Below are 22,616 nucleotides of genomic sequence, written 5' to 3'. Positions count from 1 at the left end.
CCGTTTCGTGGTTCAGGCGATTAACCTTCCCATCTTCATCCCATCTCGCTCTGTTCTTCTATCATTCAGCGTCGTTCCGTCCCCCTCTTTCTGAAACTTCATGCCGCCTTCTCGTCTAATCACCCGAGTGGTTTGGAGTTATTCCCGCTGCTTGCTTCCCGCCCGCAATGCTTAGCTTGACCTCTTTCATCGGTATGTGCGGCTGGTCCGCTCGTAGACCACGGGCTCTACGTAGCTGACCCGCGGGCTGCTGGCGACGTAGGACCGCCTCACGCTCGTGTAGCTTGCGCGCGGGGAGTGGCCATGGTGGTGATGGTGGTGCCCGTGGTGGTGATGGCCGTGGTGGTGGTGGTGGTGTCTGTTGGGGACCACCTCCTCGTGGTAGTAGTACTTGCGGCCGCTCGTTCCAAAGCACATCTTGATCGGATGTGGGGTTTTCTATGTCTATCGAATGTATCGTGGGTGAATTGTCGCCTATGATTTGGCAAGCGTTCTGTACCGAACAAATGAAGAACGACCTTGTAGATTGGTTGGTTGGTAGGTATGTAGGTATTAGTCGTGCCAGGCTAATCCAAGTGTTGAGCAGTTCAAGGTAGGTAGGGCAAACTATAGATGCGGGTAGAAGATCCGGCGAAGATTCTATTGCTTAAGTGTCAAGGCTATGAAATGCACTGGGCTGGAAACGGGATGGTAGTGGGCGACAGGCTTCCTTTTATGATTTCCCAAGTTATTACTGTCACCAGAGCCTAGGCGGCTTGGACCTCTGTCTTCCAAGTATGTTACTAAGTAGGAGGAGTCAGGGGGACTCGAGCTTCCAAGGGCCATGCAGTCAGTCACCCATCCCACTTTATCCTTCGGACGCAATAGACCAAAGCGAGGCAAGCGGCGCGGCGGCCCTCACCGAAACCTTACGCGCGTGAGTGGTGGATGGTTGGTTGACAGAGTCGAAAGGTGGCTCAGCTTTCGGCGTTTGGCTCATTCTCTCACGCTCTCACGCTTGCTTGCTCGTTGTCCCCCTCTAGGTTTGCCAGGTTCGCGGGCGCAGCTGCCCTGGTTGGGACCCTTGCTCCAATCCGCAGAGGGCGGTACGCTCGCATTTGGGTCTGCCATCCTTGTCCCAGGAGACCACTGACCAGCCTGTCTAGACCGCTGTGTCAAGCGGTTCCCACGCCAGGGTCTCCCCGCGTGAGATTCTGGGCCCGCAGGACTTGCTCCGACAGACGGAAAGGGTTCAAAAAGTTGGTTTTTATCTGAGGAAAGCAACAGGGGAACGTGTCCAAAGGCCTTGGAGTTGAGGTAATGCGGCTTGGACTCAAAGATCGGCTAGGGCCTCAGAAGTAAAAGCTTCCTCAAGTCCAGCTGCCTGTTCCTTTTTTTGCTGTCTTTTCTGCCCAAGTTTCGGCTTCTCAGTACGGGAAACCCGCCCCCCCTCAAACAAAACTAAAAACAGACTGTATCATCGACCGTTGCCGTTACAGTTGTTGCCAACCGTCCCTTGAGAGATAAGCAGGAAACCTTGAGCGAATTTGCCATGGAATAACAAGCAACTGCAGACAAGGCTGGACATCCTGCCAAACAAGCCTACCTGCGACCGACGGTCTCAACACCGGGGGACCGCTCTGCTTGATGACCGCTTAGTGCTATCGCTTTTGGAAACGGGAGTTAAGATCTGATCTTCCCATCTGGTCCACTCACACCCAACTCCTCACCGCACTCACACTTTTCGTCAGCCCACGACTTCAGCCTGCATCCTCCAAGTAACCGTCTGGACTGACAGCAGGGCTTCCCCGAATCACGCACTTTAGCGAGAGCTGAACTAAGCGTATCGCGTTCTGCCTCACAGTGTGATTAGCATGTTTGCAAAAAAGATCTCACCAAGTCACTGATGATCGATCAGCGAACAGAGATCAGTCTTTCAGTCCAATCGTGATTCTCTAAAGCCATCCGTTCCGCATTCTGCTTTTAGATGCCCGTCTGATGTTACATGTACAATGCTAGGAAAGCCACCATCCCAATGTCTAAAGGTCCCCCCAACTACCCTGCTCTAGTTCTTGCTCGAAATCTTGGGGTTCAGTCCTCCAACGAGCCACGCGGCGACGAACAGGACGACCGTGCTGCTGAAGATGACAATGGGCTTCCGCAGGGCGGAGACCACCGAGTACTCGTATGACACAATCACTTCCCGGTCGCGGAGCTCGTCAACAAGGTTGATCGCCTTGATTGTGACAGATGTGCGACCGACGGTGTCAAGGTACGTCTTGTGGACGCCAACAACCGTGTCCGTGATCGCGGACTGGGGAAGGCTGGTGTAAAACTTGACGTTTCTGCACATGTTTGTTAGAGGTGATCGACGGCTTTGAGGTATCAATTTCACTCACGTTGCTCCCTCAGGCAGAAGGATTTGCAGGTTGACTTGTCCGTACTCAACACCCTCGGGTTGCTTAGGACCCTCCAGGAAGGGAACACTGACAACGTACTTGCCAGCATCGACGGTACGAACAAAGTTCTTCGCATCCGAGTTCCAGCCAATGGTGAAGGGGTATTTCCAGCCACCAAAGACAGGATAGCGCGGCTTGATCTCCAAAAGAGCCTCCCGCTTGTTGCTGCGGAACCTCGACGTAGAGACGTTGCCAATGGCATCGACAAAGTAGGGGTCGACACTCCCAACCTTCAACGGGAACTTCATCTCCTTAAGAGCGTACGTGTTGGGGTTGTAGTACTGCGCCTGCGCCCACTTGACTCGGTTGAAAAGTTTGGACAGGTTCGCTCCGCGGTGGTAGAGCTCGTATCTCTCCTCGAACGCCACATTTCCGCCCCAGTGGCTGACCTCAATGTCGCGGTCGAGTTTGGCAACATGGGTGACGGGTTTGGTGAACTCGAACCGCACATGGGCAGCGGCGACTGCGCCAGCGGGCTTCTCGTCGAAGGGACCGTAGACAAGCTTGCCGCCTTGCTTCTGAGGGAACTCCTTGATGTCTCCGCTTCCGGGAAGCTTGGTGTAGTCGGGGATGTTGGACGAGTGGGACTTGACCTCGGTCTTCTGCTTCGAGGTGACGTAGGCCGATGGCGCGTACACGGAGAAGTCGTAGGTGAGGTACTGTTGCTCGTCTTGCGCGATTGAAGCAGGGAGAGGGTTGTAAGCCCGGAGGAAGTAGTAAGAGATGCTCAGCGTCTGCTGGCCACCTGCCTTCAAGGGCGCGGGGAGCTGGATCTTGAAGTACTGAGTCTCGCTGCTTATCTGTTAGTCTTGTGTCGTGTGTACTGGGAGTAGGAATCGATTTCAACCCACCTCAAAGGGTCGATCTCGACCGCGTCAACAGCAAACGGACCAGCTTCGGGGTTCTTCCTGTCCTTGACCTCGAAGCCACCAATGCGTGACATCTGGTTCGGGGTGAAGGGTAGATAGTATTCATCTTGGGGCTGCTTGTCGATGTTTTCAATCAAGACATTGATGGACTCCTTGACGTAGTTCTTCTCCAAAGAGACAATATGCACAAGGTTGGCGTTCTTGAAGACCTGGGGCGGCTTGAAGTTGGTGGGCAGGTTGACTTTCGACACCTTGTCAGCCGCAGCGGCACTCGAATCGGAGCTTGCGACAACCGGGGAGAGCAGGCTCAAAAGCCCAGCGGCAATGGCAAAGACTCTCATGATGTGGGAAAGTCAAGGAAGATGCTCATTGACAGAGCGCTCCCGGCAATGAGAATCAAGGATGAAGAAAAACGGTTGTTGAGGCGCAATTGGGGCATTCACTCCATTGCCGAGTTGATGATCTGGCTCCTGAGACAGCTACCCCCAGCCAAAAGCTTACGGAATACGTTGCTTGACGTTGTGCACGGGCCATGCACAGCTGTGAGCTGCCGGGTCGGGCAAGGGTTAGTCCGGGTGAAGCTTACGAAGGAACTCAGAAACGGCAGTGGCTTCAAGCCCCACCCAAATAAAGAGGCTCCGAAGGGTCGTGGTGGCTCTAGCCACACACAGACGCCTCTTCCACGTTTTGTTGGAGTTTTCATCCAGCTTGGTATGCGGGGCTCAGCTCACCAATGACGACTGGCCTCACCGGGTCGGGGATTGGTGGGGTAGGCAGCTTCCTTTTTTTCTGAGCTGCGATTTGTCCCTCAACAAGACGTCACACACCACAAGCTCCGGCCCTTTGGGGTCTTTGGGGGTCTTTGGGGGTCTTTGGGGACACTGGACAGGGCCCTGGGAGACTCGGCGGTACGTCCGGAGTTTCCACTTCATAATCAACCCATTCTTCATCAAACAGGCAGTTTGAACAGGTTTTGCCATCCTCACCATGTGCTGATATAGTTTAATTGTCAAGAATAATGCCCGTCTTGATTAAGTTCTCGTCAACCCTAAGGCAGGGAGGGGCTCACTACAAACCGCTAGGTATCTTAGGTAGACCATCCCAGCTCAGTAAGCCGCTGCAGATCTCGTGTATTTCTCTGGGCGAGGGCGAGACGCGGCTTGACGGCATTGATCCGCGGCCCAGTGGGACGAGTGAAAAACAGATACCAAGAAAAAATAGTGTCGGTATTGTGTCTGAGCTCTGGCCCTGGCACCAAGGCACTGTATGAAAAGGCTGGCTCAGCGGTTTCGGGGAACGGAGATGGGGAGGCTTGAGTCGGAGACAAGGGCGCCACAGACTAATTGAGGTAGCCATAGTGCCTCAGCGTGCAGCTGGTGCTGAGTGAGGGAGCGGAGAGCTCCAATTTGGCGCAGGACCTAACAACCTAACAAGGTTGAGTCCACTTGAAGTTTGAACCTCTCGTCTCCTTCCCCTCGGTCAGATGATCCACGCCTCTTCACCTTTTCCTCAACGTCGCTTCCTCGCCCGACACAAGCATATTGACCGCCCACCGACGACGTTGGCCACAACAACCCTCATTCTTATCTTGACTATTGTACGCCACTAAGCTGCTAATAGCTTCATCGCCGCGGCTCCTCCTCGTCACCTAGAAGCCCAATCGCTACCCCTCACCTGCCTTTTTACCCCGCCATCCACCAAAAGCTTGCGTCAAAATGGTTGGTCTTGGTCCCAAGGTTCCGCCCAGTAGAAAGGGTATGTACACAATCACGATCCATTTTCCGCTTCACTTTTTCTCCAGAAGACTGGAAGCATTCGGGATGGTGGGGCTCCGGAGTTTGCGGCCGCTATCCGACGTTGAGACAATCTTCGAGATACTTCGATCTTCGAGACGATGGCCGCTATGCCTCCCCACGTCCGTGTTGCCGGTACCCCGTCGCTCCCTCCCAGTCATCCTCAACGCCTCCTCCTATCCCTTATCCGCACACACCACTATCACCGCCCGATCCCGACTCTGACATGCAGATGCCATATTCAATCGCCCCGGACAACATGATGCGCCACAAGGCTGGACCGCTGAGCAGTTTCCCCGGACCTACCCCAAGCCAAAGGGGTAGCTTTTCAAGCGCTCTCTTGGCCAAGTGCAAACCTTCTGGCGTTGAGATGCAAGACATTGTCTCACTTACTCAGACCATCCCCCACCTCATCCCCAGCTTTCTTCTTCTCCCACTGCAGCTGTCGCTATAAACAAGCTGGCAGGCGCCGTTCCGGTCTGCTTGTCTGCCCTCCAGCCCTTTGTGTTGACCGCTACATTGCCTACTGCTTGTCTGTCATTGTTTGCCCTTTGTCTTGAGAGCTGCGCATTTGTTTTCCCATACACGATTGATCCGTGATACCCTCGCACGAAAGTGTAGCGCTCCCAGTGTGGCAGATTTGTTATCTTGAAAGCCTGATCTCAGAGTGCCGTCACTATGACTATGGCTGACAAGGAGATTGCTCCCCACACCAGGGAGAAATCCTACCACCACACCAGCATTTTCGTCCCTTCACGCCAAAGCAAGCATTACTGCTCCAGTCATTTCCAGGTTTTGTCTGAGTCCGCTAACAATGTGTGAACTTCCAGGTTCAATGGCCGATGTGCCCAAGGACCTTTTGGCCGAGGTCAAGAAGCTGGAGGAGCAGTTCACTGTCCCCACCGAGAAGCTTAAGCAAATCAGCAAGCACTTCATCTCGGAGCTGGAGAAGGGTGAGCTTCGCAGTCGCGCATCTTGCAGGGTAGAACAGCGGTTAACAGACTACAGGTCTCAGTGTCGAAGGCGGTAGCATCGTATGTTGGGAATAATCCTATGGCTCTGTGCCGACTAAAGACTGTTCTAATCGCATCAACAGCCTATGAACCCTACTTGGGTCATGTCCTTCCCTGATGGCTACGAAACTGGCACTTACCTAGCCCTCGACATGGGTGGCACCAACCTCCGTGTCTGTGAGATTACCTTGACGGACGTCAAGTCGGAGTTCGACATCATTCAATCCAAGTACCGCATGCCTGAGGAGCTCAAGACCGGACAGTCGGACGAGTTGTGGGAGTACATTGCCGACTGCTTGGCCCAGTTCATCGAGACTCACCATCCCGACCACCCTCAGTCTCAGAAGATTCCCCTTGGTTTCACCTTCTCCTACCCTGCCACCCAGAACTACATCGATGAGGGCATCCTCCAGCGCTGGACCAAGGGTTTTGACATTGCCGGAGTCGAAGGCCAGAACGTTGTTCCGTTCCTCGAGGCCGCCTTGGCTGCCAGGGTAAGCCTCCGGGTGCTGCAGGATGCGCGAGGCATGAGCTGGGTACTGACGACTCTCTAGAATGTCCCTATCAAGCTGTCTGCCTTGATCAACGACACCACTGGAACCCTGATTGCCTCGGCTTACACCGATACCAAGATGAAGATTGGCTGCATTTTTGGCACTGGCTGCAACGCTGCTTACATGGAAAACTGCGGCTCCATCCCTAAGCTTGCTCACATGAACTTGCCTCCTGATTGCCCCATGGCCATCAACTGCGAATGGGGTGCCTTTGACAACGAGCACAAGGTCTTGCCTCGTACCCCCTACGACATCATCATTGATAAGGACTCTCCCCGCCCGGGTCAGCAGGCGTTCGAGAAGATGATTGCCGGTCTCTACTTGGGCGAGATCTTCCGTTTGGTCCTCGTTGACCTGCACGACAACAAGGCTGTGCACATCTTCGAGAACCAGGACATTGTCAAGCTCCGCAAGGCCTACACCCTGGACTCGTCTTTCTTGTCAGCCATTGAGGAGTAGGTCTCCCATGAATCAGGTTGAGATTTATACATTCTAACTTTGTATAGCGACCCCTTTGAGAACTTGCAGGAAACGAGCGACCTGTTTCTCTCCAAGCTGAACCTCAAGGCCACCAGGCCCGAGCTGGAGCTGGTTCGCCGCCTCGCCGAGCTCATCGGCACCCGCGCTGCCCGCCTCTCCGCTTGTGGTGTCGCTGCCATTTGCATGAAGAAGGGCTACGAGAGCTGCCACGTTGGCGCCGACGGCTCGGTGTTTAACAAGTACCCTCACTTCAAGGCCCGCGGTGCCCAGGCTCTGCGCGAAATTCTTGACTGGCCTGCCAAGACTAACCCCAAGGAAGAGGACCCTATCGAAATCCTCGCGGCAGAGGACGGTAGCGGTGTTGGTGCCGCCCTCATTGCCGCCCTGACCCTCAAGAGAGTTCAGCAGGGCAACATGGCCGGCATTCTTAACCCCGAGAACTTCAAATAGCTCTTGAAGATGAATTATGAGTCGCGAGGACGGTGTCCTGGGGAAAAGCTGGTAAATGATGAATCTTAGACCGTGGGTGCGTTGATTCGGAGTTTGCATTGAGATGGGTTCTACGGTGAATATCCATCAGACCTATTAGATAGCTCGTACAACCAGTATCCCTAATCAGGAACTAGCCCATGAATGTGCAGGTCGGCAACCGGTACTCTGAGTGGTGTTAGTGCACGTGAAAAAGTGTCCTCATGGAGATACTCACTGTCCAAAGTCCAGTAGCGGCGCTTCACTCCCTCCCATTCGCCTGCGCCAGCCTCTTCAAGGCCCTTCATGTCTACGTCCAGCTCATCCCACTCGATATCCAGGCCAGCATCAGTCATGTGCATCTCTACAACCTTCGTGTACACATCGTAGCATATCCTCCTGTCTGCCCCTAATCCGTTGAAGAAGCTGAAGCGGCCCTCAAAGTCCATCAGGCCAGGAATGAACTCGGTGAAGAACGTTTTAAGCTGGCTGTAGTCTTCGCCAAAAGTGTCGAAGTAAATAGCATCGTAGACCTCGCCGGCCTCGAGCAGCTTGGGCACAACATCCTGCCACCTACCCCGGTGGATCTTGAACGCGCCCTCCTCGGCTCCGCTCGCCTCCCACGCGGCGCCGAACTTGGAGTCGGGCTTGTCGATGTGCTCGAGCACCTCGGGGTGGGCCTCGATGACGTGATGCCGCGAAGGCCGCGTTTCTTGGAACATGGTATCGATAATGCCCATGCCGAATCCGACGTTCAGGATGCGCTTGCCAGCGGGTAGACCCGGGAGCAAGGCGTCGACGCTCTTGCGCATGATGTCCGTCTCCCAGGCCATCATGACACCGTTGCCACCGTCGTCGACGAGCTTGCCCTCCGAGTAGGTAACATTCGAGCGGAGATATTCTTCCGAGTTGAGGCTTGGGTCCTCGACAGCGGGGGCACGAACGCCTTCTCTTCCTTGGTCTCGATCTCGGGCACCTGGACGAGCTCGGGGGCTTCCTCGGGGTCCTGCGCGTTACCCATCGCCTCAAGGTCGGCCTCAAAGGCCTTGAGGGCTTCGGCGTCGACGACTTCGGCCGCATCGTCCTCGTCCATCTCCGAGCCCGACGACAGCTGCTCGTAGCCGTCCAGCAGGCCGAAGAGCAGCTCCGCGCGTACACCGGCTTCGACGCAGAGCTTGTACAGCTCGCTCTGGCCCAAGCGCAGGGCGACGCAACCAGGGGTCTCGTTGTTGGAATCGACATCGTTCCAGATGGCGCCAGAGAGGAAGAGCTCCTGGACCGTCTCCTTGGCCTCCTCGACCTTCAGATCATCTTCGTCTTCGGCGGCGGGGCCACAGGCGCGGACGGCAGCGTGGAGGGGTGTCTCGCCGGTCGTGGGATCCTGGCAATTGGCTTTGCCGGGCTCGTCAAGGATTTTCTTGAGGGCGGACTTGTCGTGACTCCAGGCGTGCAATAGGATTTCGCGAGTTTCGTCTGGGCAGTCGGTGGTGATGCGGGCTTGCATCGAATCGTCGATCGCCATCGTTATGAGGGGATGTGGAGGGGTGGCTCGGGAGACAATGGCTCGATCAAGAGGTTCTCGGGACGCCGGATTCTCGACCGGGAGGGAGAGTTCGGGTATGGAACGGCTTCGATCCGGATCGGTGTGTGCTTGCCGGGGGTAAAGCTCCGTGATCAGACAGGGAAATCGAGATCTCGGCCGGGCACAGAACTTTTGCTTGCCGCCTCCGGGCGGGCATGCGTTCCCCGCCAACCCCGCCATCACAGGAAAAAAAAAACCTTTCGAGTCTACATCCTGCATCTCTCTCGCATGTGCTGGACCGCTGTGACGTCTGCCGCACGTGCTCTTTTACCGTTTATAATTGGCCAATGGCCCCTGCGGTTAGTTATGGGGACTGGCGGGACTGGGCCCAGACGGCCAGGAGCTAGGCCAGGTCTGAGCTACACTTTACTGGGTCAGGACCACTACAAAAATGCAAGCGATGGTCTACAAAGTAAACACGAGATGGCATGGGATTTTCCTGTTGGTCTACCTTAGTACAAACTGAAATTATGGCAGGGAGAAAGAAACAAGGCAAGAGAGGATGAAAAAAACACTGATGCGCTACACAAGACCTCAAACTCAAAATCAATAGAAACAAGAAGAATATGAGAGTAGGCAATGTACATCGCGCAGTTTCTTTCGTACTTATCCGTGAACGTGGTTGGGATACTGCGGCAAGCAAGGCGCGTCCCCCGTCCCCGGCCCCCTTGTCCGAAGAAGCTTGTCTGTCTCGTAACTGTCGGCCGCCTCGCATTCCACTTGTTGTTTTACCTGCGCCAGCACCTGCATCAATCGACCGTGCCAGGCGAAAGCTCCCAAACCTACATACTTTTCTCCAACAACTAGAACATCGGCTGCACAGCACCAATTGCATAAGGTTAGACCCCCCATTTCTACCAAGAAAAAGCCTTGGTCGGCTCCACCGCCTACCGGAGATAATTTGTCTCAATCCTCCCCAAAGCCGCCTACCTTGGTTGCCTCGAGACCAGCCTCTCTGTTTCTGCAGTGGTGCGACTCAGGCCTGACAACTACTCATGCTAATTGTCTACGATACAAAGACACAGGAACAAACTTGGCGACCAAGTCAAGCACGCAGCGAAACCTGGCGCGCACGTCCCGGCACCGTCGTCATGAAGTTCGGCGAGCAGCTCCGTTCGAGCATCATCCGCGAGTACCAATGGTACTACATCGATTACGATGCCCTCAAGACCGACCTCAAGACGGCCACCGGCCCCATCATATCTAGCGACAACAAGGGCAATGGCGTGAAGCGGGAATGGTCAGAGGAGGACGAGGGCCGCTTCGTCAAGAAGCTCGAGGCCGAGCTCGACAAGGTGCACACGAAGCAGCAGGTCAAGGCCATGGAGATCTCGCGGCGCATTGCCGTGAGCGAGCGTGAGGTCAAGGGCGTCGTCAACCGCCTCAACGAGCGCGGTCCCCGCGAGGATGGGCCGAGCGAAGAGGAGTTCATGCTGCTGGAGGAGGACTTGAGCGACATTATTGCCGATGTCCACGATCTTGCCAAGTTTGTCCAGCTGAACTATACCGGTTTCTACAAGATTATCAAGAAGCATGACGTGAGGCAGCATTTCCGAGACTGTTAGGACGCGTGGCTAACGATAAACAGAAACTTACCGGCTGGCACCTCAAGCCCGTCTTCGACACCCGGCTCAAGGCGAAACCGTTCTACAAGGAGAACTACGATGCTTCTGTTGTGAAGCTTTCCAAGTTGTATGACTTGGTTAGGACGAGGGGTAACCCCGTCAAGGGTGATAGTGCTGCCGGCGGTTCCCAGGGCAGCTTCGTTCGTAACACGACGAAGTACTGGGTTCACCCGGACAATGTGACTGAGTTGAAGCTCATCATCTTGAAGCACTTGCCTGTGCTGGTCTTCAACGCAAGCAAAGAGTTCGACCAACAAGACTCGGCCATCACATCCATTTACTACGATAACCCTGAGACCTGGGATCTTTACGAGGGTCGTCTTAAGAAGTCCGAAGGCGCCGAGGCTATCCGTTTGAGATGGTACGGTGGAATGCAGAGCGAGAACATCTTTGTCGAGCGCAAGACCCATCGCGAGGACTGGACTGGAGAGAAGTCGGTCAAGGCACGATTCTCGGTCAAGGAGAAGAACGTCAACGCGTACATGCGTGGCGAGCTGCTGCCCGCCGCTCTCTTCGAAAAGGCCCGCAAGGAGGGCAAGAAGCCTGAAAAGCAGATTGCTGAGGACGAGAGGCTCGCGAAGGAGGTGCAGTACTCGGTGCTCAAGAAGGGCTATAAGCCCGTGTGCCGATCTTTCTACAATCGTACCGCTTTCCAGCTCCCTGCCGACGCTCGAGTCCGTATCTCGCTCGATACCGAGTTAACCATGATCCGCGAAGACAACTTGGACGGCCGCACGAGGTCCGGCGACAACTGGAGGCGTATGGACATCGGCATTGACTATCCATTCTCGCAACTGCCTCCTGAGGACATTGTGCGCTTCCCGTATGCCGTTCTTGAGGTCAAGCTCCAGACCCAGCTCGGCCAAGAACCCCCTGAATGGGTTCGTCAGCTCATCTCCAGCCATCTGGTTGAGGCTGTACCCAAGTTCTCCAAGTTCATCCACGGAGTCGCTAGCCTTTTCCCTGACCGCATCGACCTGCTTCCCTTCTGGATGCCGCAGATGGATGTGGACATTCGGAAGCCGGTTACACACGACTTTGGCATCCACAGACCGAACCATTCGACTACAACTACCACATCAGACGATGACGAAGACGACGAGTTGGATTCTGACGATGAGGAAGGTCCCTTGGTTTCCGCCAACAACGGGGCCACGAATGGGGAGTCTAGCGGTCAGGGCGCTGCTAGGAACGGAGGGACTGGACTCGACGTCGAAGGTCAGACCGTCGATACAATTGCCCCGGTCGATAACGATGATTTCTTGTACGACTCGGACGAGGAGTACGATGCCGACGAGGCCCTCCAGGAAGCTAGACGAGTCGGTGGCTGGACTTACTATTCGACGCTCGCCTCTACGAAAGCGCGGGCTCTTGGCGAACGTGCCGTGGATGTGCTCAAGTGGACTATACCGCATCCCCGCGGTTCAGAGATCCCCCGGCGCGAACTGCAGACGCAGCTCTTCGGTTCGGGACAAATCCAGACGAAGAGATTCAAGGCTCCCAAGGGAAAGAAGATTCACGTGCCAGTCCGCGTCGAGCCCAAGGTTTACTTTGCTGCCGAAAGAACGTTCCTAGGCTGGGTAAGTCGACTTCCAGTATTATTCACGAACGTCGTCCGAGTTGATTGCTAACATGACGAAAACAGCTCGAGTACTCCATCTATGTCGGCACGGTGGCCGTCACGCTGCTCAACTTTGGCTCCAAGCCCACCAGCGCGTCATTCATTGTCGCTGGCGTCTTCACCCTCCTCGCTATCCTGTCGCTCTTATACTCCGTCGTCATCTATCTCTACAGAAGCAAGGCCATCCGCACGCGGAGGGCCGCCAAGTTCTACGACAAGTGGGGCCCCAGTGCTCTCTGCGTCTCCCTGTTCGTCGCTGTCATGATTAACTTTGCGTTCGAGGGCCGGGAGCGCAAGTACTGGTGAGGTGGGGAAACTATGTGAGGGTGAAAAAGCGAAATGTTCTGTATCCAATTCTGTAGTACTCTGTATGTTCCATAACGGTGTCGACCAATACGGTCAGTCGGCATACGTGGTTTTTCATTTGTCTCTTGCGTACGTCTGTAGTGGTGCATTCGGTGCGAATCATGTTTCGCGTGGGCTGCAGCATACCTTGTACTTAATCCGAAACAGAAAGGAATCGAGAGATGTAGTATATTGGTACTCTAAATCTATTCCATCATTTGTGAGATTCAACAGGGGTAGCGTCATCGCCGTTCGAGGTGCTATTGGCAGATACTTTACCCTATTATGCAACTCGTTTGACCTCAGCTACACAACTGATCCTTCTTGTCTACAAGTTCGTCCTTAATACCTCATTTCTTCATTGGGTGATAGATGCCAAGAACCAACTCATTTGAACACCAGAAATATCCACCCTAAGGCCACTAGCACAAAGCAAATAGTTGCGAAAAGAAGTTCTGGATCTCATCTCCAATTGAGACCTGGCTTCACACGACCCGTGGTTGACACGTCACCTGCTGACAGACATGAATGAATATTGGGAAGGATGCAAGCTCCCACCCTCGGCAACGTCTAGGTTGCTTTTTTCTTAACTAGTAGTAAAATTTCAGTGCATCAACACACTCAATCTGTACATGGCAAAGGCGAGACATAGAAGAAGAGTGTTAAACATCAAGCTCCGTTGTAAGGATCTTACATTCTACTTCCTCACAAGGCGGTGTCGATTGACTTATTTCTCAATACCGGGAATACTTCTATAGCAAAGGTGGCGGGCTTGGGAGATAAGCGTCGAGTGTGATGCTTTCAGCTGCTACAAAGTCGGGCTCCCGTCTGTGTCTCCATACATGTCCACCAAGGTCGATTGTAATGTTGCCCGGCTTTTCATAATCACACGGATGAGCTCGGGGTCGGTATCTGTACTTGCATGCCTTCTTCACACCCAGAAACAGACGTGCAGATTGGTTCTTGTGCTCATGCTAGCGGTAGGCACACGGTATGTGAGCCAGCAACATATTGTAAGTTGTGCGGAGAATAGCGTCGGCATTCAGCAGCAGCAATGTAGTTACGCCCCAGATTCTTCCGGCATTCTGCACATATTGCTTGTGTCCAGGATATTGTTGTGATCTGTCACGTTTTTTGTGCGTGTATTCGTACTCAAATACGCAGAAGCCGACAAACAAGAACAAAGGGGGATACAGTAGACAACCGTAAGGGCCGGCCAATCTTGTTGTGACGTGTTGGCCATAGTTCGTTGTGGAGATCGGTGGCCCTTCTTAGTGGCTTGCTGTCAACGGCAACGATCTATCGGTGTCTGTGTCTCTTGGTTTCTCCAGGCGTGTAGTCTTCATAGAAGCTTCGTTTCTGTCTGGATGAACCGAGGAAAGATAAGATACAATGGTTGACCAGATAGCTTTTACTGTAATGTTCATGCTGGTTCTGTGATGCTTCAGAGCTTAGTGGCTTTTATTAGTGGACTGATAACAATCACCTGTTGGCTTCTTTGTCTCTATAGTTTTTCATGCGCATGTTTCTAAAGGGTCCAGTGTTGGTGAGGGTGAGCATGATTGTGCTGCCTGTGAACGAAGAGGAACACACTGTCACCACATCATGCTTCTGCATTATGGACTCCTTCTTTCAGTTCTTTGTTGAAGTGGACGATACCAGGACTTAATCGCGACGAAAAAGCCCTCATTAGAAAAATGTGCGCCGTCTATGCCGCAAACATCATAAACTTACACTAACAGTTGGGCACTGTGTGAGATGACAGCAGCCTGCAGTTCCGGCTCAAGTCGCTCACGAATCCAACGTCAAGTCCGACTCTGCCAATCAGATGCTGCAAGACATGCCTCTTTAGGCAGCTCCCATCCTTCAGAGGATTGCAGCGAGCTTCCTTCGGAACCGACATAAGATAGATTAGGATCCTGTAAGCTTTTAGTATCCAAAGTCACGTTTTGGAGGAGTTGGGGAAGCTTGACAGCCTTTGGAAAGCTGGAAACGGCGTTGGAGCTTACATGAAGCTTGTCCAAGAAGGGCATTCTAGCGGCTGAGAGAACCCCGAGTGGCTGCATATCGCCAGAATCAGCTGAGAGGGGGAAGGAACTCAGCTTGTCTTACACACTTTCTCAAACCAAGCTGCATGGCACTGCGAGATGTGGGGTCATTTAAAACCTCCACCCCTCGCTGACCTTGATTCCATGATATCACGGTTCCACATCCTTGACGCTGTGGTGCATGTAAGACTATCACTGCCACGCTCGATTTTCCTACAGCCAACGCGTTTCACTTACACTGGTAGTATCAAACTCACGTCACGAAAGTCAATCATGCCAGTTCTCAAGCCTACCGCGGAATGGGGCCATTGTGTACCTCCCGAGTCAAAATACGGCATCACAACCTACATGCCCAGCTGGGAGTCGGCAGCCAAGGTCCGTGATGGCGACAAAAGCATAATATCCCGCGTGGTACACATATACCCTAGATTCGGGCCCTTTGGACCCGTCGCCCAGGTCAGTTCTCACGCTTGCCCGCTCTGATCGTTATGCACATATTTCTACTCGCCAGCCCCAAATGTTGCTAACGATTTATCCAAGACTCTTATGGCCATCTGCGCCAAGATTCAAACTCCTGAAGGCCATGGAGCGCTCTACTTCACTTCTCCTGCCTCCTTCGCCGCTGTACGCGACCACTCTCTTCACGCCCATCGCAAGGAACACATCCTGACCGACGAAGACCTGGGTTACCGGTGCGTCGATATTGGTGACGTGCGGCTGTATCTCGTTACGTATCCCATGCCCAAGACACCCGGCGTCATCGGTGCCTGGCAGAATCCTGGAATTGGGGTCTCCATTCGTTTGGCAGAGAAGCTGCTGCAGGACATTGAAACTCTAAAAGAAGTCAATGTCGAGATGGGTTCGCCGCCTCCACCGACGAAGTATCTCCCTGAGGGCGAGGCCCATGGCAAGCTGAGGGAACGCATCACGGGACTTTTGCACAGAGCCGCCGTCGACCACGAGAAAGTCAAGGCCGAGAGCAAAGACGTGTTCCTGTACTCCACAGGAATGGCTGCCATTTTCGCTGCTCACAAGACCGTCCTCGAGTATCGACCCGGCGCCGTTGCAATTCTTGGCGTTGCTTTCCACAGCACTGTGCACTACATTCAAGAGTCTTCGCCTCATGGGTATAAGCACTTTGGGCCGGTTGACGCAAAAGGTCTGGACGGTTTTGAGAGTTGGCTCGACGAAGAGGCCGCCATGGGGAGGGATGTGAGCTATGTCATCACTGAATTCCCTAGCAACCCCTTGCTTGCAAGCATTGATATCGGGCGTCTCAAGAAACTTGTAAGTGATGATCCCTGCGGGCTTTTGGTTTTTTGGAATTCATCCACTAACGACAGCTCCAGGCCGAAAAGCACAAGTTCATACTCGTTCTCGACGACACCCTCGGCTCCTTCGCCAACATCGACGTCCTCTCGGAGTCCGACATCCTCGTTTCTTCCCTCACAAAATCGTTTTCGGGGTATGCAAACGTCCTGGGAGGCAGCGTCGTCCTGAACCCGCTTTCGCCACACTACTCTGTCCTCTCATCACTTTGGTTCAAGACGTTTCACAATGAGCTCTTCGTCGGTGACGCCGAGGTCTTGCTCTCCAACTCTGAAGACTACCTCCAACGCACTGCAGTCCTCAACCAAAACGCCGCTGCCATGGCCAACCACCTACACGCTCACGCCAAAAACCCATCATCACCCATTCTCAGGGTTCTCTACCCACCTCTCCTCCCAGACTACGAGACCTATAAGGCTCGCCTCCGGAAGCCGACCTCTGATCTCCCAGAGCCGGGAGCAGGGTGTCTCCTGAGCATTGACTTTGACTCCATTGCCGCGGCGCGCGCATTCTATGACCAGCTAGCATTCTATCCTGGTCCCCATCTCGGAGCTCACCGCACACTCAGCTTTGCGTACAACATGCTCGCGTTTGGTAGGGACCCCGACGAGGCGGCATACCATCGGTCGTACGGTATTCTGGAGGAGACGGTGCGCATCTCGGCGGGCTTGGAGGATGCGCAAGACCTTTTGGACACGTTGGATGACGCGTTAGCTGTTGCTCAGGAAACGAAGGACAAGTTGGCGGAGGGCCCAGTGACAGTGGAGGCCGCTGTTGGGTCGGGTATTGCCGCTTGACGGTAGTCTACGTGAGGTGCTACCATGATATACTTTCTACGCAAGAACGCAACAATCGGTATTTCCAATAGTGATATAACATGACAAAACAAAACATCTATCCCGTAGGATCTCATGTTGCAGAAGCAGAGACAGGCAAGGATATTAACCCAGCCGCCAAGTTCAAGATGGGTGCAAACAATTGCAGAGAATCGAGGGTCGAAAACGACCGCATCCCAATCAATCGACGCGTCAGCAGTATATTTCTCCTGGACTATTCATCAGAGCCGGATGCTTCAAAGCTGCAAACGGGTACTCCCTTTTCGTCGGATATAATCCCAACGCTGTAGATACCACCTTGACGTGGTCGTTGCCCAGATCTATTATAACCAACGACTGTCCCTTGTGTCCTTATTACGGCTTAATACGTAACATATGGGAAGACGACTGTTGGTGGATGATGGTGGAATTCATTGCTAGGTCAACTGAAGCTCCCCTTTGTGTTCTGCTATGCGGCAAGTGTGAACCCGAGCGTGATTTGAACTTTCATCTTCATCCGAGACCATCGTGAGACGACACGTAGACCTAAACAGTCGCCTATGATGGCATGATAAAATACACCTCAGCGAGCGATTGTGCCGGAAATCAACACGGGATAGTCAAGGATATGCTTGAGATTCATTCCATTATGTACCCTTGCAGGGGTGTAGGGCATTCAGAGCAGAAAAAGACTACAGAATACCGACGCCAAAGTTTCCCTTTTCTTACCAGCCAAAGGGTTCAGAAGACCACATTCCACATAAACTCATTCCCATCGCCACGCCATACGTTGTCTATGCGCATCATCTCTTACACAACAGCCGTTACTCTCCTGATGCTTCTCCTTGCGCCTTCACCACCGACCGTGATCAGACCCTCCATCTCCAAGGTCCGCATCGTCTCATTGAAGTCGCTCTGCTCCACCGGCATACTAGCACCCTCACCCAATCTTCTGGCAACCTCGCTCCACCTGACAGTCTGTCCATTGCTAGTCATCTCATCGAGTAGGTGGAGCACAGCCTCCTTGATCTCCTCCTTCTTGCGGCGATCCGCAGCGCTCGTGCCCTCCGTCAGCAGACTCATGTCAATGCGACCCTGGGAGTCAGTGGCGGCAGTCTTGAGAGCGGAGCGAATGAGACGGGCGGCTTCCTTGACGTCCTCGCGAACGACAATTGTAGACAGACGCATCCTGGCGTGGGCCTCTGACAGACGGATCATGGACTCAAGCTGACGAGTGGTGGCTGTGATGCGCTTCTCGGCAGCGCGAACATCCTGGCCGAGCTTGCGCATCTCGAGATACTGGTCAACCAGTTCCTGGGCAGCATCCTGTGCGATGGTCGGGTGGATATTGGCGCGGGCAAAAGAGATGTAGGTAGTGAGGAATTCGACGGGCTACAAAACGGTCAGCGAATGCCAAAGCGGGCTTCATAATAATCTACTTACGAGAATGTCTTCCTTGGTGTGGGCAGACTCTGGCTTGTCTTCCAGGTACAAGGAGAGGAGATGGCGAGCGAGACGAGCATCACTCTTCTCATCAGCGCGGTCAAGGATAAGGTAGACCAGATCGAAACGAGAGAGCAGAGTTGGTGGCAGATCGATATTCTGAGGTACGGGGAGATCCGGGTTGTAACGGCTGCCAATAGGGTTGGCAGAGGCTAAAATGCTCGTCCGGGCGTTAAGAGTGGTGATTATGCCTGCCTTAGCAACGGAAACCGTCTGCTGCTCCATGACTTCGTGAAGAACAGAGCGGGTAGATTCTGACATCTTGTCGAACTCGTCGATGCAGCAAACACCACCGTCGGACAAAACCAGGGCACCGGACTCGAGCACAAGCTGGCGAGTCTCAGGGTCTCGCGTGACGTACGCTGTCAAACCGACGGCGGAAGAACCCTTACCACTGGTGTACACACCGCGGGGGGCAATCTTGTGCACGTAAGAGAGGATCTGAGACTTTGACGTAGACGGATCACCGCAGAGCAGGACGTTGATATCACCTCTGTATCTGGGGCTGCCACCCTTTGAGAAAGTCTTGTTTGTGCCGCCAAAAAGTTGCAGGAGAATGCCCTTCTTTACGTCGTCCATTTCGTAAATCGAGGGAGCTAGGGAGCGTGAGAGAAGATCGTAGATGTCTGGCCTGGCCGCTGTCTCTCTGATCTTTTCCTCCTCCTCAGGGCTGATCCTCTTGGTCTCCTCGATGTTGTTGTCGCCACCCTCGTCTTCTTCACCCTCAATGCCAAGGGTAGAAGGGTCAACACCCATCCTCTTCTTGTCCACTTTTTGCACGTGCAGGACATCCACATATGTCTTGTACACACTCTTGACGGTTCTCTGGCGCGGGTTCACACGCACAGGGCTGACGCGGAAAATACCCGTAAGCTGTACTCTGTCACCAGCCTTGCAGAAGTCTACCAGCTCGTTGTATACGCAGACTGAGACTGAGTGGGGTGTTTGACCAGCAGGGACAGCATCCGGAGTTTCTTGGAGCTTAATGACTTGCTTGTCCTCGAACGCGCAACGGTTGTGGATGATCTGCATTGAGTTCTTGGAGGCGCAACGAGGTCGCGGGCACTCGGTGGGCTCGCGGATCTTGCCTCTGTCAAGGCCAACGTTGACGGAATGATTGCAAACGTTGCACCGGAAGAAAGCGTCCTTCATATCAGGGATGACTGGCGTGGTGCGGATCACAAGACCCTTGATGGTGATGAGTCTGTCCATGTCCGAGGGGTTCAGGTCACGGAGGTTGGTTGTCTTGTCCAATCCGAAAGGTCGAACCATGTAAATCATCTGAGCAACCTCATCCTCCTTTGATGGGAGATCGGCAGCCGGTCGCGGGGTGGGGGCGTCAGAGCCTGGGTGGTCGGAACTGGGAAACGCAACATCCGAGCTGGGAGCTGTGTTGCTTCGCCTGGCCGCATCGCCAGCGCTGCTCTGAGACGCACGTTGCCTTTGGCCCTCGGTCCTAGCCAGCTCAACCATCATGTCGTGCACAGATTGATCCATGATGGGAATGATTTCCTGTGGGTACGCCTGAATATGGTACCAGAGCTTTCGCGTCGGCGGGTAGGTGTTCAGATCGGCGATGTCAAGGTAAAGTCTAGTTGTGCCCAGAAGAAGCATGTTCTCGAGAGCCTCCCAGTATGGCTTGGATTCGGCATCAGGGGCAGCCTGGACGTCGGCTTCGGACCAACCCTCTCTGTACAGCTGATATTTCCGAGTGAAATGCCTCAAGAAATCCTTGAATGACGCAAACGTGTCATCGATCGATACCGTGGTACCCCAAATGGTGCTCTCACCCGCTCCGCCGAGGCGGTCGGCCTCCGAAGTATTGGGGTCGGGGTTGCTGAATGAAGGAGCATCAGAGCCTGGCGCATCGGTGGTCACTCTGCCGGAGGGATCCAAAACAAGGCGGCGGCGGGGTGTTCTGAGGCCTTCTGAGTTGATATCACCTCTACGAGAACGTGACGAGCGATCAGTGACGAAGAGACCACTGCTCTCACTGCGCAAGTCGGATTGCAATGGCCGTACAGATCGGCCTGGGCTAGAACTGGGCTCGTATCGAATGGGGGACGATTCTAAGGGGATATATTAGTGATGATACTCTTTTGTATGAATCCATCATGCCCACCTCTCGCCAGTCCACTTGCACGAGGGGTCCTGTCGCCGTCACCAGTGGACTGGGTGTCAATGTCTTGACGCAACGGTGAGCTGGGAGCAGGGCCAACGGCGGTGCTCTGGCTGTTGCTCATGTTTCGCAAGGGCGACGAGACATCATCATTGGCAGGGACATTGCGGCGACCACTGGGCGTCTGCGCCGGCGAAGATTCGTAGAAAAGGGGGCTCGACGCAAGCTGCGAGCGGCGGTTGGTGCGAGGAGTCTCTGCTGGGCGTTGCGCCTCTTCGTCTGCGGGCGCGGGGCTGCTGCGTGCAGCAGCATCTGGATTGTTTCTTGTTGACCTGCGGGGCGTACCAGCCGTCGAACTTCTCGTTGACCTCTTTGAAGGTGAAGACATCTTGTTGCTGGACGTTCGTTTTGGTCTTTCTTGTGGTTGAGATCAAACGGGGAGAGAGGGGTGACGATTAGCGGGATGCGACAAGAAAGAATATGTTGCGTTGCTAGGGGGAAGAGAGATGTGGAGAGCGCTCAGGAGCAACTGAAAGGTGGGCTGCAATGCAATTTTGGAAAGGCACTTTACGCGCTTGCCCCAGTCCTGAACGCGTCCACAAAAGGAGTTTCGCGTTTTCCACTTTACGCGTGGTTGGAAAGGGTATGGCCCGTGCCACTGACTAGGGGTGTCAGGATACCAGGGGTGGACCCTTGCCTATCCGGCCATCGGCGAAACCACTGACCGACTTGCACCGACTCTGGGTTGCTGAGGTGGTCAATTGACGTCCCGCCAAAGAGCTCCCTACCAGGTCACCGTGGACTAAAGTGGACAGTATACCAGCCAACCCACCAACAAGCGCAATCCGGCGCAACTCCTCGCAAGCAACCGTCACGATGGCTCCTGGAATGTCCCTTTTCTCCGTCAACGCGATCCTGATCCTCAGCATCGAGGACGGATCGCGGTTATTCTCCAAGTACTACAGCGCACCCCACCACGCCGGCGCCGCGACACACAACGGTAGCGCTCGCCCTCCACCCCCTTTCAATGCCCAGGCCCGGAGCTTGTAGTTAACGGGATTCCTTGACATTAGGCAACTCAAACTCCTCCAGCAGCCCGTACCCCGATGTAAAGTCGCAAAAGGCCTTCGAGAAGGGCCTCTTGGAGAAGACGGCGAAGCAGACTGGTGATATCATCCTGTATGACAACCGGATCGTGCTCTACAAGATGGAGTCGGACGTTATGATGTACGTTGTCGGAGGTGTCGACGAGAACGAGGTGCTCCTCTACAACGTCATTTTGGCCCTGAGGGACTCCCTGCACCTGCTCTTCAAGTAAGCCAAGCTGCCCCCATATTTCCCCAGTGAGCTTGGTGTGTCCTAATTCCCTATTAGGCAATCCGTCGACAAGCGCACAATCGTCGAGAACTACGACCTTGTTTCCCTCGCTATTGACGAGATCGTCGACGACGGCATCATCCTGGAGACCGACCCGACCATTATTGTTCAGAGAGTCAGCAAGGCACCGGCGCAAGACGTCGACCTCCGCCGCATCGACCTCAGCGAACAAGGTGTCAACAACCTGGCCCAGCTGGGCAAGTCGAAACTGGCGGACTGGCTGCGGCAAGGCTTGTAAGGGATGACGGTGGGTGCTAGAGAGACAGACTGGGAGCGGAAGGCGAAGGGGGGACGCAAGAACGGTTGCACAATGGGAGTTTCATGGTGGCTTCTAAAGGGAACGCATCATTAAAAGTATATTCCTCTTGAGAGGGAATGTCATGACGAATGCTCAAATTTTATGCCTGATTCTATTTTTCCCCATTTGCCCAAAAATAATGTCCATCCGTCTATGCTCGGATCTCCGAGGCCGCCTTGCGGAGCCTGTTCATAACCGCCTCTGCGATGTCGTTTCTGTCGTCAATGCCATCCACAAAGATAACGCTAGCGCCTCTTCTGTCCATATCTCTCAGCGCCGAGAAGAGCCCCTGAGCGATGCCCCTCGTATCGTCGCCCAGATCTATGTCGAGAATCGTTG

The 22,616-nt window shown here is 54.1% G+C and overlaps 8 protein-coding genes across 8 annotated transcripts; 4 read left to right on the top strand and 4 right to left on the bottom strand.

The window, feature by feature from the left end:
• Nucleotides 1-186: 186 nt before the first annotated feature.
• On the bottom strand, nucleotides 187-417 carry ColSpa_02256 (uncharacterized protein; the record flags this gene model as incomplete). Its single annotated transcript, XM_049268468.1, has 1 exon — nucleotides 187-417. The coding sequence occupies one exon, from the start codon at nucleotides 415-417 to the stop codon at nucleotides 187-189; it is 231 nt and encodes a 76-aa protein (XP_049124425.1).
• A 1,627-nt stretch (nucleotides 418-2,044) lies between these two features.
• ColSpa_02255 (dolichyl-diphosphooligosaccharide--protein glycosyltransferase subunit 1) lies at nucleotides 2,045-3,648 on the bottom strand (the record flags this gene model as incomplete). The annotated part of the gene is made up of 3 exons (XM_049268467.1): nucleotides 2,045-2,324; nucleotides 2,379-3,230; nucleotides 3,290-3,648. The coding sequence occupies 3 exons, from the start codon at nucleotides 3,646-3,648 to the stop codon at nucleotides 2,045-2,047; spliced, it is 1,491 nt and encodes a 496-aa protein (XP_049124424.1).
• Nucleotides 3,649-5,935: 2,287 nt separating this feature from the next.
• ColSpa_02254 (hexokinase) lies at nucleotides 5,936-7,597 on the top strand (the record flags this gene model as incomplete). The annotated part of the gene is made up of 5 exons (XM_049268466.1): nucleotides 5,936-6,053; nucleotides 6,109-6,134; nucleotides 6,197-6,607; nucleotides 6,668-7,122; nucleotides 7,174-7,597. The coding sequence occupies 5 exons, from the start codon at nucleotides 5,936-5,938 to the stop codon at nucleotides 7,595-7,597; spliced, it is 1,434 nt and encodes a 477-aa protein (XP_049124423.1).
• Nucleotides 7,598-7,769: 172 nt separating this feature from the next.
• Nucleotides 7,770-9,137, bottom strand: ColSpa_02253 (protein arginine N-methyltransferase 2; the record flags this gene model as incomplete). Its single annotated transcript, XM_049268465.1, has 3 exons — nucleotides 7,770-7,804; nucleotides 7,854-8,530; nucleotides 8,560-9,137. 3 exons carry the CDS (start codon nucleotides 9,135-9,137, stop codon nucleotides 7,770-7,772), a joined length of 1,290 nt encoding a protein of 429 aa, XP_049124422.1.
• Nucleotides 9,138-10,288: 1,151 nt separating this feature from the next.
• Nucleotides 10,289-12,749, top strand: ColSpa_02252 (vacuolar-sorting protein SNF7; the record flags this gene model as incomplete). The annotated part of the gene is made up of 3 exons (XM_049268464.1): nucleotides 10,289-10,735; nucleotides 10,786-12,402; nucleotides 12,468-12,749. 3 exons carry the CDS (start codon nucleotides 10,289-10,291, stop codon nucleotides 12,747-12,749), a joined length of 2,346 nt encoding a protein of 781 aa, XP_049124421.1.
• A 2,360-nt stretch (nucleotides 12,750-15,109) lies between these two features.
• ColSpa_02251 (cystathionine gamma-synthase) lies at nucleotides 15,110-16,962 on the top strand (the record flags this gene model as incomplete). Its single annotated transcript, XM_049268463.1, has 3 exons — nucleotides 15,110-15,292; nucleotides 15,377-16,123; nucleotides 16,180-16,962. 3 exons carry the CDS (start codon nucleotides 15,110-15,112, stop codon nucleotides 16,960-16,962), a joined length of 1,713 nt encoding a protein of 570 aa, XP_049124420.1.
• An 828-nt stretch (nucleotides 16,963-17,790) lies between these two features.
• Nucleotides 17,791-20,990, bottom strand: ColSpa_02250 (DNA replication licensing factor mcm4; the record flags this gene model as incomplete). The annotated part of the gene is made up of 3 exons (XM_049268462.1): nucleotides 17,791-18,372; nucleotides 18,424-20,552; nucleotides 20,606-20,990. 3 exons carry the CDS (start codon nucleotides 20,988-20,990, stop codon nucleotides 17,791-17,793), a joined length of 3,096 nt encoding a protein of 1,031 aa, XP_049124419.1.
• A 488-nt stretch (nucleotides 20,991-21,478) lies between these two features.
• On the top strand, nucleotides 21,479-22,217 carry ColSpa_02249 (putative copper-transporting ATPase HMA5; the record flags this gene model as incomplete). The annotated part of the gene is made up of 3 exons (XM_049268461.1): nucleotides 21,479-21,648; nucleotides 21,698-21,916; nucleotides 21,977-22,217. 3 exons carry the CDS (start codon nucleotides 21,479-21,481, stop codon nucleotides 22,215-22,217), a joined length of 630 nt encoding a protein of 209 aa, XP_049124418.1.
• Between the last annotated feature and the right edge of the window lie 399 nt (nucleotides 22,218-22,616).

This window comes from Colletotrichum spaethianum (genome assembly GCF_022836535.1).
Source record: "Colletotrichum spaethianum MAFF 239500 DNA, contig04, whole genome shotgun sequence".
NCBI classification, from domain to species: Eukaryota; Fungi; Ascomycota; class Sordariomycetes; order Glomerellales; family Glomerellaceae; genus Colletotrichum; species Colletotrichum spaethianum.
Note: the sequence above shows the minus strand (reverse complement) of the source record. Positions and strands in the feature narration are given on the sequence as shown.